The 13,873-nt window shown below is 46.9% G+C and overlaps 1 protein-coding gene across 12 annotated transcripts in view; it reads left to right on the forward strand.

Annotated features, from left to right (window-relative positions):
- The first annotated feature begins 421 nt into the window (after positions 1-421).
- OTOF (otoferlin) overlaps positions 422-13,873 on the forward strand; it is a 465,027-nt gene continuing 451,575 nt past the window's right edge. For 9 of the 12 annotated variants that reach the window (XM_040348384.1, XM_040348383.1, XM_040348389.1 and 6 more), the window contains exon 1: positions 423-612. In XM_040348384.1, coding sequence (XP_040204318.1) covers positions 534-612 — 79 coding nt within the window. In that variant the 5' untranslated portion in view covers positions 423-533. Of the gene's footprint in view, positions 613-13,873 lie in introns of all 12 variants that reach the window. The other 3 variants (XM_040348386.1, XM_040348390.1, XM_040348393.1) reach the window with 1 other exon arrangement.

A 13,873-nucleotide genomic window follows, 5' to 3' on the forward strand; every position in this document is an offset into this window, starting at 1 on the left:
TGGCTGCACACCAAACTGAGATCCAAATTCCTTTATTCATAAAACCATGGAGAACATGAGGAGCACTACATGTACAAGCAAGGGAGGAACGCCTTACATGTTTCGCACAAATTGTGCTTTATCAAATTGTCAGCGCTATATAAATACCTGTAATAAATAATAAAAAAAATACAGTGTAAGACTACAGGGTCTTGGATTCCATTGGCATTGACAGCGAAGTATCTGTTACGTATTTGAGACGCGGCGCAGAGATCTTCAGGTCCGCTGACAGTACAGCGCAGTGTGTTCTGCGGAGGGAAGACGTTGGCTGGACACAGAGTGAAGAGGAATTGTGAATAATTTAATGGTCTGGTTTGGGCAGAAGGAAGGAAGAGGGGACAGAGTTAGTGGTTGTGACTATGGTGGGAGGAGAATGAGAGTATACGGAGTAGAATCCCCCTCCTCTGTCAGTGTGTGAGAGAGGGAGAGAGGAGCTGAGCTCCGGAGACAGGATTATCGCACTGCCTGGATGAGCCGTCCTCCCATCCATCGCTATGGCTTTAATAGTACACCTGAAGACCGTCAGCGACCTGCGCGGGAAGGGGGACCGCATCGCCAAAGTCATGTTCAGAGGTAGCCCGCTTCTTCTGCATGGCTTGTGCTGTATGGATCCTGTCTGAGGGATGCACCATCCCTGCCTAGATATCATTTGTTTATATATATATATATATATGTGTGTGTGTGTGTATATACATCGATGGTGGGGGGGGGAGCAAAAGTTCTCCGCAGAACCGGAGGAGGGGAGAGGTGGCGGGGTAGCCTTTAACCCTTGCTGAGCAGGACGGGACCTACATCTCCTTCTTATGCAATGCTGTTTATTATTATTATTATTATTATTATTATTATTATTATTATTATTCTCATAGTGCTGCCTTATTCTGCAGAGCTGTATGATCACTTTCTCTGAGGAGCTTGCAATCTAATGCCCCTCCATGGTCACATACACTGACAATATTATTTTATTTACATAGCTCTGACATGTTCTGCAGAGCTGTACCATCCTTTTATCTGAAGAGTTTGCAATTTAATACCCATCCATTTATTATTATTATTTTTTATTATCATCATCGTCATCATAGTGCTGTCCGTCTAAGTTTTATTATTATTATTATCATAGTGCTGCCTTTTTCTGCAGAGCTGTGTAAACACTTTCTCTGAAGAGCTTGCAATCTAATGCTCCTCCATGGTCACATACACTGACATATTTTACAGAGTTGTGCGATCCCTTTGTCTGAAGAGCTTGCAATTTAATACTTGTCCATCTATTTATTATTATTATCATTATTATCATAGTGCTGCCTTTTTCTGCAGAGCTGTATGATTACTTTCTCTGAAGAGCTTGCAATCTAATGCTCCTCCATGGTCACATACACTGACAATATTAGTTAATTTACATAGCTCTGACATATTTTACAGAGTTGTGCGATCCCTTTGTCTGAAGAGCTTGCAATTTAATACTTGTCCATCTATTTATTATTATTATTATTATTATTATTATTATTATTATTATCATAGTGCTGCCTTATTCTGCAGAGCTGTTCGATCCCTTTGTCTGAAGAGCTTGCAATTTAATACTTTTCCATCTATTTATTATTATTATTATTATTATTATTATTATTATTTTTATTATTATTATTATTATTATTATTATTATCACCGTGCTGCCTTATTCTGCAGAGCTGTGTGATGCCTTTGTCTGAAGAGCTTGCAATTTAATACTTGTCCATCTATTTATTATTATTATTATTATTATTATTATTATAGTGCTGCCTTATTCTGCAGAGCTGTGTAAACCCTTTCTCTGAAGAGCTTGCAATTTAATACTTGTCCAATTATTTTTTACTATTATTACTATTATTATTATTATTATTATCATAGTGCTGCCTTAGTCTAAAGAGCTGTGTGATAATTTTGTCTGAAGAGCTTGCAATCTAATGCCCCTCCATGGTCACATGCACAAATTATTTTATTTTCTCTGCCTCTGACATACAGTATACTGCGGTGCTCCAGGGACTTACACTATAATGTCTCACTACAGTCAATCATTATTGTTATTATACAGTTATATAGCTCTGACATATTCCGTGGCGATGTACAGGGAATGCTGAGCCAGTCACATCACTGTCTGTACCAGAGGAGCTTACATTCTATTGCTGTTATAATTATACATTTATAAAGCTCTGACCTATTCTGTAGTGCTGTACAGAAAACACTTTGCCAGTCACATTAGCCTCTGCACCAGAAGAGCTTATACTCTAATGCCCCTAATGCAGCCACACACTCTTAGTATTATATACTTATTTACAGGGCTTTTTTTCATCTGGAACTTGGTGTAACTCAGTTCCACCACCTCTGGTTCAGGTAGCAAATCCCTGAACTCTGCACTATGTACATAGCACACCCCCAAACTTTGCATGTAGCGCATCCCTAAACTCTGTACTATGTACCATGCGCACCCCTGAACTCTGCACATAGCACACCCCTAAACTCTGTACTAGCTACCAAGCGTACCCTGGAACTCTGCACATAGCACACCCCTAAGCTTTGTACTATGTACCATGCGCACCCCTGAACTCTGCACATAGCACACCCCTAAACTCTGTACTATCTACCAAGCGTACCCTGGAACTCTGCACATAGCACACCTATGTTCTATGTACATAGCACACCCCGGTACTCTGCGCGTAGTGCACCCCTAAACTCTGTACTATGTACCAAGCGCATCCTGGAACTCTGCACATAGCTGCCCCCTAAGCTTTGTACTATGTACCATGCGCACCCCTGAACTCTGCACATAGCACACCCCTAAACTCTGTACTATCTACCAAGTGTACCTTGGAATTCTGCACATAGCACACCCCTAAACTCTGTACTATGTACATAGAACACCCCCGAACTTCGCACATAGCACACCCCTAAACTCTGTACTATCTACCAAGCGTACCCCCGGAACTCTGCACGTAGCGCGCCCCTAAACTCTGCACTATGTACCAAGCACACCCAAGAACTCTGCACATAGCGCACCCCTGGGAGGAGGGGGGTTTAGGGGGGTTGTGGTTGAGTTCCTTCACCTATTTTCTGAGAAAAAAAAATCCTGCTTATATAGCTCTAATATATTCTGCAATGCTGTACAGAGAACACTGAGCCAGTCACATCAGCCTCTACGCCAGAAGAGCTAACACTCTAATATCCCACCACAGTCACACACTGTTCTTATTATACATTTATATGGCTCTGACATATACTGCAGCGCTGTACAGAGTATGTTAATCTAGGCAGATCTGTTTCTGCCCCGGAGGGGATGACATGACTTCCTCTGTTATTATAATTACTGTACATGAATACGGTGCTGATATAGTTACATGCTTTGTAAGCTTGAGAAAAGTCACAGGTCCATCCAGGGGGCATTGAGCCAGTCACATCAGTCTGTGCGCCCGAGGAGCTTACACTCTAATGTCCTCATTATCGTCATATAGGCAATGTTGTTTTAAACCTATATAGTTCTGACATATTCCATAGTGCAGTACAGTATATTTAAATACCTACATCAGTTGGTGTACCAGAGGAGCTTACACTGTAATGTCCTAACACGCGACTGTCAGATTATATAACGATTATATACAGTAGCTCTTACAGGGAACACTGAGCAATTCACACCAGTCTCTGCACCATAGGAGCTTACACTCTAAAGTCTTTATAACAGTCACATACACACTAGGCTAGATTCAGGTAGATGCGCCCAGTATTACGGCGGCGCAGCGTATCGTATTTACGCTGCGCCGCCGTAAGTTTGAGAGGCAAGTGCTGTATTCACAAAGCACTTGCCTCCTAACTTACGGCGGCGTAGCGTAAATGGGGCCGGCGTAAGCGCGCGTCATTCAAATGATGATGAGGGGGGCATGTTTTATTTAAATTAAGGTTGACCCCGGCATGCGCCGTTCGTGAAAGAATCCCAGTGCGCATGCTCGAAATTCCGACGCAAAACGTCATTGCTTTCGACGTGAACGTAAATTACGTCCAGCCGTATTCGCGAACGACTTACGCAAACGACGTAAAAAATTCAAATTTCGAAGCGGGAACGACGTCCATACTTAACATTGGCTGCGCCACCTAATAGCAGGAGCAACCTTACGTCGAAAAAGCCTAGCGTAAACGACGTAAATAAATTGCGCCGGACGTACGTACGTTTGTGAATCGGCGTATCTAGGTCATTTGCATATTCTACGCCGAAAACAACGGAAGCGCCCCTAGCGGCCAGCGTAATATTGCAGACAATTATACGCCGCCGTATTCAAGTTACGTCGGCGGAGGAAGCCTATTTTTTGAACGTATCTGCCTTTGAGAATCGGCGTACAGATACGACGGCGCAGATTTGAAATTACGGTGGCGTATCTGGAGATACGCCGCCGTAACAGCTACCTGAATCTAGCCCACTGTTGTTAGTATGCCGTTTTTACAGCTGACATATTCCGTAGTGCTGTACAGAGAACAGTAAGCCAATCACTGCAGTCTCTGTACCAGAGGAGCTTACACTCTAATGTCCCACCAGAGTCACACTCTATTATTGTTATACAATTATATAGCTCTGACATATACCGCAGTGTTGTACAGGGAACACAACAATTCATAGCAGTCTCTGCACCAGAAGAGCTTACACTCTAATGCCCTTATGACCGTGACGCAAACACTGGTATCTCCTGATACGCCGTCGTATCTCTGAGTGGGGTCGGTCGTATCTATGCGACCGATTCAGAGAAGCAGTTACCCATAGATATCCCTAAGATGTCTTATACGGTCGTATCTTAGGCTGCATATTTACGCTGGCCACTAGGTGGCGCTTCCGTTTGTTTACGCGAGGAATATGCAAATTACTATTTACGTCGATTCAGAAACGAACGACCGCCCGGCGCATTTTTTTTAGGTCGTTTGCGTTCGGCTTTTTCCGGCGTAAAGTTACCCCTGCTATATGAGGGGTATGTGTGGCGTATCCTATGTTAAGTATGGCCGTCGTTCCCGCGCCAAGTTTTGAAATTTTTACGTTGTTTGCGTAAGTCGTTCGCGAATACGGCTGGACGTAATTTACGTTCACGTTGAAAGCAATGCCGTTCAAAAAAAACGTAAAATACGCGGGGTCAAGCCAAATTTAAATAAACCACGCCCCCAACATCCCCATTTGAATTAGGCGGGCTTACGCCGGCCCACATACGTTACGCCGCCATAACTTAGGGCGCAAGTTCTTTCTGAATACGGAACTTGCGCCCAAAGTTACAGCGGCGTAACGTATCTAAGATATGTTACGCCGGCCGGATAGATACGCTCAGGTATCTGAATCCGGCCCACTACTATTTTTAGTATGCAGTTACAGTATCTCACAAAAGTGAGTACACCCCTGACTTCCAGTGACCAGTATGAGAGAGTGAGAGCGGTAACACCAAATCTAACACACCTGTTCCCCATTCACACCTGAGACCTTGTAACACTCACGAGTCACATGACACCCGGGAGGGAAAATGTCTAATTGGGCCCATTTTGGAAATTTTTACTTAGGGGTGTACTCACTTTTGCTGCCAGCGGTTTAGACATTAATGCCTGTGTGTTGAGTTATTTGGAGGGGACAGCAAAGTGTTATACAAGCTGTACACTCACTACTTTTCATTGTAGCAAAGTGTAATTTCTTCAGTGTTGTCACATGAAAAGATATAATAAAATATTTACAAAAATGTGAGGTGTGTACTCACTTTTATGAGATACTGTATAAAGCTCTGACATATACTGCAGTGCTGAACAGAAAACAGTGCGCCAGTCACATCACCGTCTGCATAAGAGGAGCTTACACTCTAATGTACCCCCACAGTCACACACTATTATTATATATTTATATAGCTCTGATAGATTCCATGGTGCTGTACAGAGATCAATAAGCCAGTCACCAGAGGAGCTTACACTTTAACCACTTGCCTACTGGGCACTTAAACCCCCTCCTGCCCAGACCAATTTTCAGCTTTCAGCGCTCTCACTATTTGAATGACAATTGCGCGGTCATACAACACTGTACCCAAATGAATTTTTTATAATTTCCCCCCACAAATAGAGCTTTCTTTTGGTGGTATTTGATCACAAAAATAAAAGACAGAATAAAAAAATAAAATAATACAAAACCGTTTTATATTTTGTTATAAAATTTTGCAAATGGGTAATTTTTCTCCTTCATTGATGTACGCTGATGAGGCTGCACTGATGGGCTGCACTATTGGGCATCGATCGGCTGCACCGATGGGCTGCACTGATGGACACTGAGAGGTGGCATTTGTGGGGTCTGAGAGGTGACACGGAGAGGTGGCACTGATGGGTGGCACTAAAGGGCATTGATAGGTGGCACAGGTGGGCACTGAGAATTGGCACTAATAGGTGGCATTGATAGGTGGCAGTAATGTGCACTGATAGGTGGCAATGATAGGCACTTATGGGTGGCAATGATGGGCACTGATCAACACTGTTAGGTGACATTGATAGGCAGCACTGCTAGGTGGCACTGATGAGGCACTGACTGGCACCACTGGTGGGCATTAATGGGTGGCAGTGATGGGCACTGACAGGTAGCACTGGTTGTCACTGTGGGCACTGGCAGGTGGCACTGGCAGTGGCGGGGCATGTCCTCCCGGCAATTGGGGAAGAAGTCTATTTTCAGGCGTATCTGGTTCTGTGGGTACGGCGCATCGATACGGCGGCGTATATATACACGTACGCCGCGCATCTCGAGATACGCCGGTGTAATTTCTTTGTGAATCTGGGCCCTGGTCTTTATGGAAGAATGGCAAGAAGAAAGCCATTGTTGAAAGAAACCCATAGGGAGTCCAGTTTGCTCTTTGTAGGGGACACAGGAAACGTGGAAGAATGTGCTCCGGTCAGATGAGGCGAAAAGTAAACTTTTTGGCCCAAAAGCAAAACGCTATGGCCCAGATTCTCAAAGGGCTTACGACGGCGCAACGCAATGTACGCCGTCGTAAGTCCTACTCTGGGCCGTCGTATCTATGCGACTGATTCTTAGAATCAGTTACGCATAGATATCCATTAGATCCGACAGGCGTAAGGCTCTTACGCTGTCGGATTTTAAATGCATTTTTTTTTTGCCGCTAGGTGTCGCCTCCGTCGTTTTCCCCGTCGAGTATGCAAATTAGCTAAATACGCAAATTCCCGAAGTACGCGCGGTCGACGCAGTGAAGTTATGACGTTTACGTTAGTTTTGCGTGGCGTAAAGTTGCCCCTGCTATATGAGGGGCAACCAATGTTAAGTATGGCCGTCGTTCCCGCGTTGAAATTTTAAAATTTACGTAGTTTGCGTAAGTCGTCCGTGAATGGGGCTGGGCGCCATTTACGTTCACGTCGAAACCAATGACGTCCTTGCGACGTCATTTAGAGCAATGCACCCTGGGATATTTTCCGGACGGCGCATGCGCAGTACGTTCGGCGCGGGAACGCGCCTAATTTAAATGCTACACGCCCCCTTTGAATTAGGCGGGCTTGCGCTGGGTGATTTACGCTACGCCGCCGCAACTTTACAGGCAAGTTCTTTGTGAATAAAGCACTTGCCTGTAAAACTTGCGGCAGCGTAACGTAAATCAGATACGTTACGCCCGCACAGTTTTACGCCCATATACAAGATTCTGGGCCTATGTGTGTGGGAAAACTAACACTGCACATCACCCTGAACACACCATTCCCACCGTGAAACATGGTGGTGGCAGCATTATGTTGTGGGGATGCTTTTCTTCAGCAGGGACAGGGAAGCTGGCCAGATTTGATGGGAAGATGGATGGAGCCAAATACAGGGCAATCTTAGAAGAAAACCTGTTATGCCGCGTACACACCACCATTTTTCGGGTTCTAAAAAATGACGTTTTTTTTTTTAATATCATTAAAAACTATCGTGTGTGGGCTTCAGAGATTTTTTTTCGGGTTCTGAAAAACAGCCAAAAATTTTTTTGAACATGCTCTATTTTTTCACATTTCACAATTGTAAAAAAAAAAAAAAATTGAAAATGTTTAATTTTCCTTCCACTTCACAATTATGTACCACTTTGTGTTGGTCTATCACAGAAAATCCCAATAAAATACATTTACGTTTTTGGCTGTAACATGACAAAATGTGGAAAATTTCAAGTTTGCTAAATACGCAAATTCCCGAAGTACGCGCGGTCGACGCAGTGAAGTTATGACGTTTACGTTAGTTTTGCGTGGCGTAAAGTTGCCCCTGCTATATGAGGGGCAACCAATGTTAAGTATGGCCGTCGTTCCCGCGTTGAAATTTTAAAATTTACGTAGTTTGCGTAAGTCGTCCGTGAATGGGGCTGGGTTCTGAAAAACAGCCAAAAATTTTTTTGAACATGCTCTATTTTTTCACATTTCACAATTGTAAAAAAAAAAAAAAATTGAAAATGTTTAATTTTCCTTCCACTTCACAATTATGTACCACTTTGTGTTGGTCTATCACAGAAAATCCCAATAAAATACATTTACGTTTTTGGCTGTAACATGACAAAATGTGGAAAATTTCAAGGGGTATGAATACTTTTTCAAGGCACTGTATACCCCCGCAGTCACACACTATGGGCCAAATCCACAGAAGAGATACTCCGGCGTAAGCCGTCGTATCTCTGGTTCTAACTTTGGAACTGATCCTCAGAAGCAGTTTTCCAAAGTTAGGCAGAAGATCCGACATCTGTAAGGGACTTACACTGCCGGATCTTAGGATGCAGTACCGCATCCGCCACTGGGGGCATTTCGAGTCGAAATGCCTCTTCTAGTATGCAAATTAGCACTTAGGGCGATCCTCAAAGCTTTTGTGCCTAGTTTTTTCGCCGTAAGTGTTAGTTTGCCTGGTGTAAAACTAGGGCTGCTTTTACAAAGTGTAAAGTTAGTCACACCTTGTAAAGGCCCATTCAAGCGACGGCATTTGGTATGCATTCCCGAGGGAGAACTCCACGGCAATTTGTAAATTCCAAACCGGCATGGGTTCCCCCCAGGAGCATACCAGGCCCTTAGGTCTGGTATGGGTTGTAAGGAGACCCCCCCTCCGCCGAAAAATTGACGTAGGGGGTCCCCCTACAATCCATACCAGACCCGTATCCAAAGCACGCTACCCGGCCGGTCAGGAATGGGAGTGGGGACGAGCGAGCGTCCCCCCCCCCTCCTGAGCCGTGCCAGGCCGCATGCCCTCAACATGGGGGGGTTGGGTGCTCTGGGGCAGGGGGGCGCACTGCGGGCCCCCCCACCCCAGAGCACCCTGTCCCCATGTTGATGAGGACAGGACCTCTTCCCGACAACCCTTGCCATTGGTTGTCGGGGTCTGCGGGCGGAGGCTTATCGGAATCTGGGAGTCCCCTTTAATAAGGGGGCCCCCAGATACCGGCCCCCCACCCTAAGTGAATGGATATTGGGTACATCGTACCCCTACCCATTCACCTGGAGGCAAAAAGTAAAAGTTAATAAACACACAACACAAGGCTTTTTAAAATATTTTATTATTCTGCTCCGGATGCCCCCCCTGTCTTCGTTATTAGCTCAATTACCAGGGGGGGCTTCTTCTTCCACTCTCCGGGGGTCTTCCGCTCTCCGGGGGTCTTCTCCGCTCTCCGGGGGGGCTTCTCCGGACTCCGGGGGGGGTTTCTTCTTCCGCTCTCCGGGGGGGGGGCTTCTCCGCTCTCCGGTGGGCTTCTTCCATCTTCTCCCCTCTTTCGCTCTTGACTCGGCGAACCCCGGTTCTTCTGCAGATGTCCGGTGCCTTCTTCTTCAGCGCTGGCTGCCTGCTATGTTTGTGTGTTAGCTCGATTTCAAACAGGCAGCCGGCGCAGTCTTCTGTGGCGTCAGGGTCTTCTCTTCCTTTCTTCCGATGTTGCCTTGTCGCCTGTTGTCGCTGTAATGATGGAAGCGCGCCTTGCATCCCATTTATATAGGCATCACCGTCCCATCATGCTCCGGCAGGTACCCAGGTGGTGGGTGCCTACCCACGTGGGTACCTACCGGAGCATGATGGGACGGTGATGCCTATATAAATGTGATGCAAGGCGCGCTTCCATCATTACAGCGACAACAGGCGACGAGGCAACATCGGAAGAGGGGAGAAGAACAGAAGAGAAGATGACGTCACAGAAGACCGCGCCGGCTGCCTGTTACTAATTGAGCTAACACACAAACATAGCAGGCAGCCAGCGCTGAAGAAGAAGGCACCGGAGAGCTGCAGAAGAACCGGGGTTCGCCGAGTCAAGAGCGGAAGAGGGGAGAAGATGGAAGAAGCCCACCGGAGAGCGGAGAAGCCCCCCCCCGGAGAGTGGAAGAAGACCCCCGGAGAGTGGAAGAAGAAGCCCCCCTGGTAATTGAGCTAATAACGAAGACAGGGGGGGCATCCGGAGCAGAATAATAAAATATTTTAAAAAGCCTTGTGTTGTGTGTTTATTAACTTTTACTTTTTGCCTACAGGTGAATGGATAGGGGTACGATGTACCCCATATCCATTCACTTATGGTGGGGGCTGGTATCTGGGGGCCCCCTTATTAAAGGGGACTCCCAGATTCCGATAAGCCTCTGCCCGCAGACCCCGACAACCAATGGCAAGGGTTGTCGGGAAGAGGTCCTGTCCTCATCAACATGGGGACAGGGTGCTCTGGGGTGGGGGGGCCCGCAGTGCGCCCCCCTGCCCCAGAGCACCCAACCCCCCCATGTTGAGGGCATGCGGCCTGGCACGGCTCAGGAGGGGGGGGGGACGCTCGCTCGTCCCCACTCCCATTCCTGACCGGCCGGGTAGCGTGCTTTGGATACGGGTCTGGTATGGATTGTAGGGGGACCCCCTACGTCGATTTTGCGGCGGAGGGGGGTCTCCTTACAACCCATAACAGACCTAAGGGCCTGGTATGCTCCTGGGGGGGGAACCCATGCCGTTTTTTTCGTTGAAAATTGGCATGGAGTTCTCCCTCTCAGGAATGCATGCCGAGCGACGCTGGCATTTTTTTTTATAATTATTTGTTTTCCCGGCGCGTCTTTTTTTCACCCGTCGCAACTTTAGTGTCCCGTCGCAATCCACAAAGCCGCCCGGCGTCAATTACGTTCACGCGATGCACGTCGGGAAAATGACGTCACACGCATGCGCAGTACGGCCGGCGCGGGAGCGCGCCTCATTTAAATTGCCCCCCGGAGAGGAGGAACGCCTTACGACGGCAGCACTTAACTTACACGGCTTGAAATTTTTACGTAAGTGCTTTGTGGATCAGGCACTTAGGTAAAAACTTTAAGTCAGTGTAACTTAACTGCTGAAAGTTAAGTTACGCCGCCTGGCTGAGGATTTGGCCCTATATTATTATACATTTCTATAGCTCTGACATACTCTGCAGTGTTGTACAGAGAACACTGAGCCAGTCTCATCAGTTTTCTGAACCAAAGGAGCTTACAATCTAATGTCCCATAGTGATATTATTAGTGCCGACAAAAGCAGAAGACATTGAAGACACAAGTATGAGTTCAGGAGACGGATATACACACTCTGGGCCAGATCCACAGAAGAATTACGCCGGCGTATCTATTTATACGCCGCGTAATTTCAAAGTTCCCGCGTCGTATCTTTGTTTTGTATCTACAAAACAAGATACGACTGCATCTGGGCTCGATCCGACAGGCGTACGCCTTAGTACGCCGTCGGATCTTAGGTGCATTTTTCCGCTGGCCGCTAGGTGGCGTTTCCGTCGAATTCCATGTCGAGTATGCAAATTAGCTGGATACGGCGATCCACGAACATACGTCCGGCCGGCGCATTTTTTTACGTCGTTTGCGTTCGCTTTTTCCGGCGTTTAGTTACCCCTGCTATATGAGGCGTATCCTATGTTAAGTATGGCCGTCGTTCCCGCGTCAAATTTTTAATTTTTTACGTCGTTTGCGTAAGTCGTTCGCGAATAGGGATTTGCATAGAATGACGTCACCGTCGTAAGCATTGGCTTGTTCCGGTTTAATTTCGAGCATGCGCACTGGGATACCCTTACGGACGGCGCATGCGCCGTTAAAAAAAACGTCATTTACGTCGGGTCACGACGTATTTACATAAAACACGCCCCCATCACATCGATTTGAATTGCGCGCCCTTACGCCGCCAAAATGACACTACGCCTCCGTTACTTACGGCACGACTTCTTTGAGGAAAATACGCTGTAAGTTACGGTGGCGTAGTGTATCAGAGATACGCTACGCCGGCCGCAACAATGCGCCGCGCTACGAGGATCTGGCCCTCTCTAGAGAACTGTGGTGGGAGTTGAGCACAGGACTCCAGAGCTGTAAGGCCACAGCATACATTATTGGGATTGGTGCCCCATGTGAAGATCTTTGCTCTCTCTTTCGGTTCTATCATGCGGGCACGCTGGGTGAGCACAGGACACCGGAGCTGTAAGGCCACAGCATACATTATTGGGATCGGTGCCCCATTAGGGTGACCACATTTCCAAACTGTCATTCAGGGACACCCCCCCCCCCCCTTCCTAGAAAAAGATAACTTTTTATAAAAAAAAATTGTGACCCCCCATAGTTTTCACTGGTTCATCCTGGGACCTGTAGTTCTTCACTAGTTGGGGAGGGGGGGGTCGCATCTTCAGCTCTGAGGGGTTCATGGTGGGACCTGTAGTCCTTCACTTTTGGGGGTCACATTCCCCCCAAAAGTGAAGGACTACAAGTCCCAGCATGAACTCCTAATATCTAAATATGTGCCCCCCCCCCCCAATTTGAAGGACTACAACACCCAGCATGAAACCCCTGAGATCTAAGGGTGTGATCCCATAGATTTCACAGGTTTATGCTGGGACCTGTAGTTCTTCACTATTTGGGGGGCAGGGGGTCTCACATCTTCAGCTCTGGGGGGGGGGGGGGGAGGGGTTCATGCTGGGACCTGTAGTTCTTCACTATTTGGGGGGCAGGGGGTCTCACATCTTTAGCTCTGGGGGGGGGGGTTCATGCTGGGACCTATAGTCCTTAACTTTGGGGAGGTCACACCCCCCTAAAGTAAAGGACTACAAATCCCAGCATGAACTGATGATATCTAAAGATGTGACCCCCATCCCCCCCAATTTTGAAACTCCCAGCATGAACCCATGAGATCTAAGGGTGTGACCCCATAGATTTCACAGATCGATGCTGGGACCTGTAGTTCTTCACTAGTTTGGGGGGTGTCACATCTTAAGCTCTGAGGGGTTGATGCTGGGACCTGTGTCCGTTTCATTCCGGGACACTGTATTGTCCCAGAGTGAAGGTGCCCGGGACAGACCTGCAGAATGCGGGACTGTCCCGGGCAATCCGGGACACGTGGTCACCCTAGTGCGCACAGGACCGCAGAGCCGTAAGGACACAGCATACATTATTGGGATTGGTGCCCCATGTGAAGATCTTTGGGTTCTATCATACGGGCACGCTGGGTGAGCACAGGACCCCGGAGCTGTAAGGCCACAGCATACATTATTGGGATTGGTGCCCCATGTGAAGATCTTTGGTCTCTATCATACGCTGGGCACGCTGGGTTCAGTCATCTGTCCCTGATCCTCGCCGTCTGTTGGAGAGGACTGAGCACATTTATTGGATTCTTCAGGAAATCATTGAGATCTGTTTATCTCTGAATTTATAGAGGGAAACTGAACTCCAGGTCAGACAACATTGAAATAGAAATGATTAACGGTGAAGCGGGAAAAAACTGGATGAGAAATAAACAGACTGGAAAATAAATATTAATCAGAGTAAAATCCAATACTCGCCCACCTTGATTGAAACTCCTTCAATAGTAAGTGCGTCTGCCTGCTACGCATTGCGTGAG

This window comes from Rana temporaria, chromosome 4, assembly GCF_905171775.1.
Source record: "Rana temporaria chromosome 4, aRanTem1.1, whole genome shotgun sequence".
Classification (NCBI taxonomy): domain Eukaryota; kingdom Metazoa; phylum Chordata; class Amphibia; order Anura; family Ranidae; genus Rana; species Rana temporaria.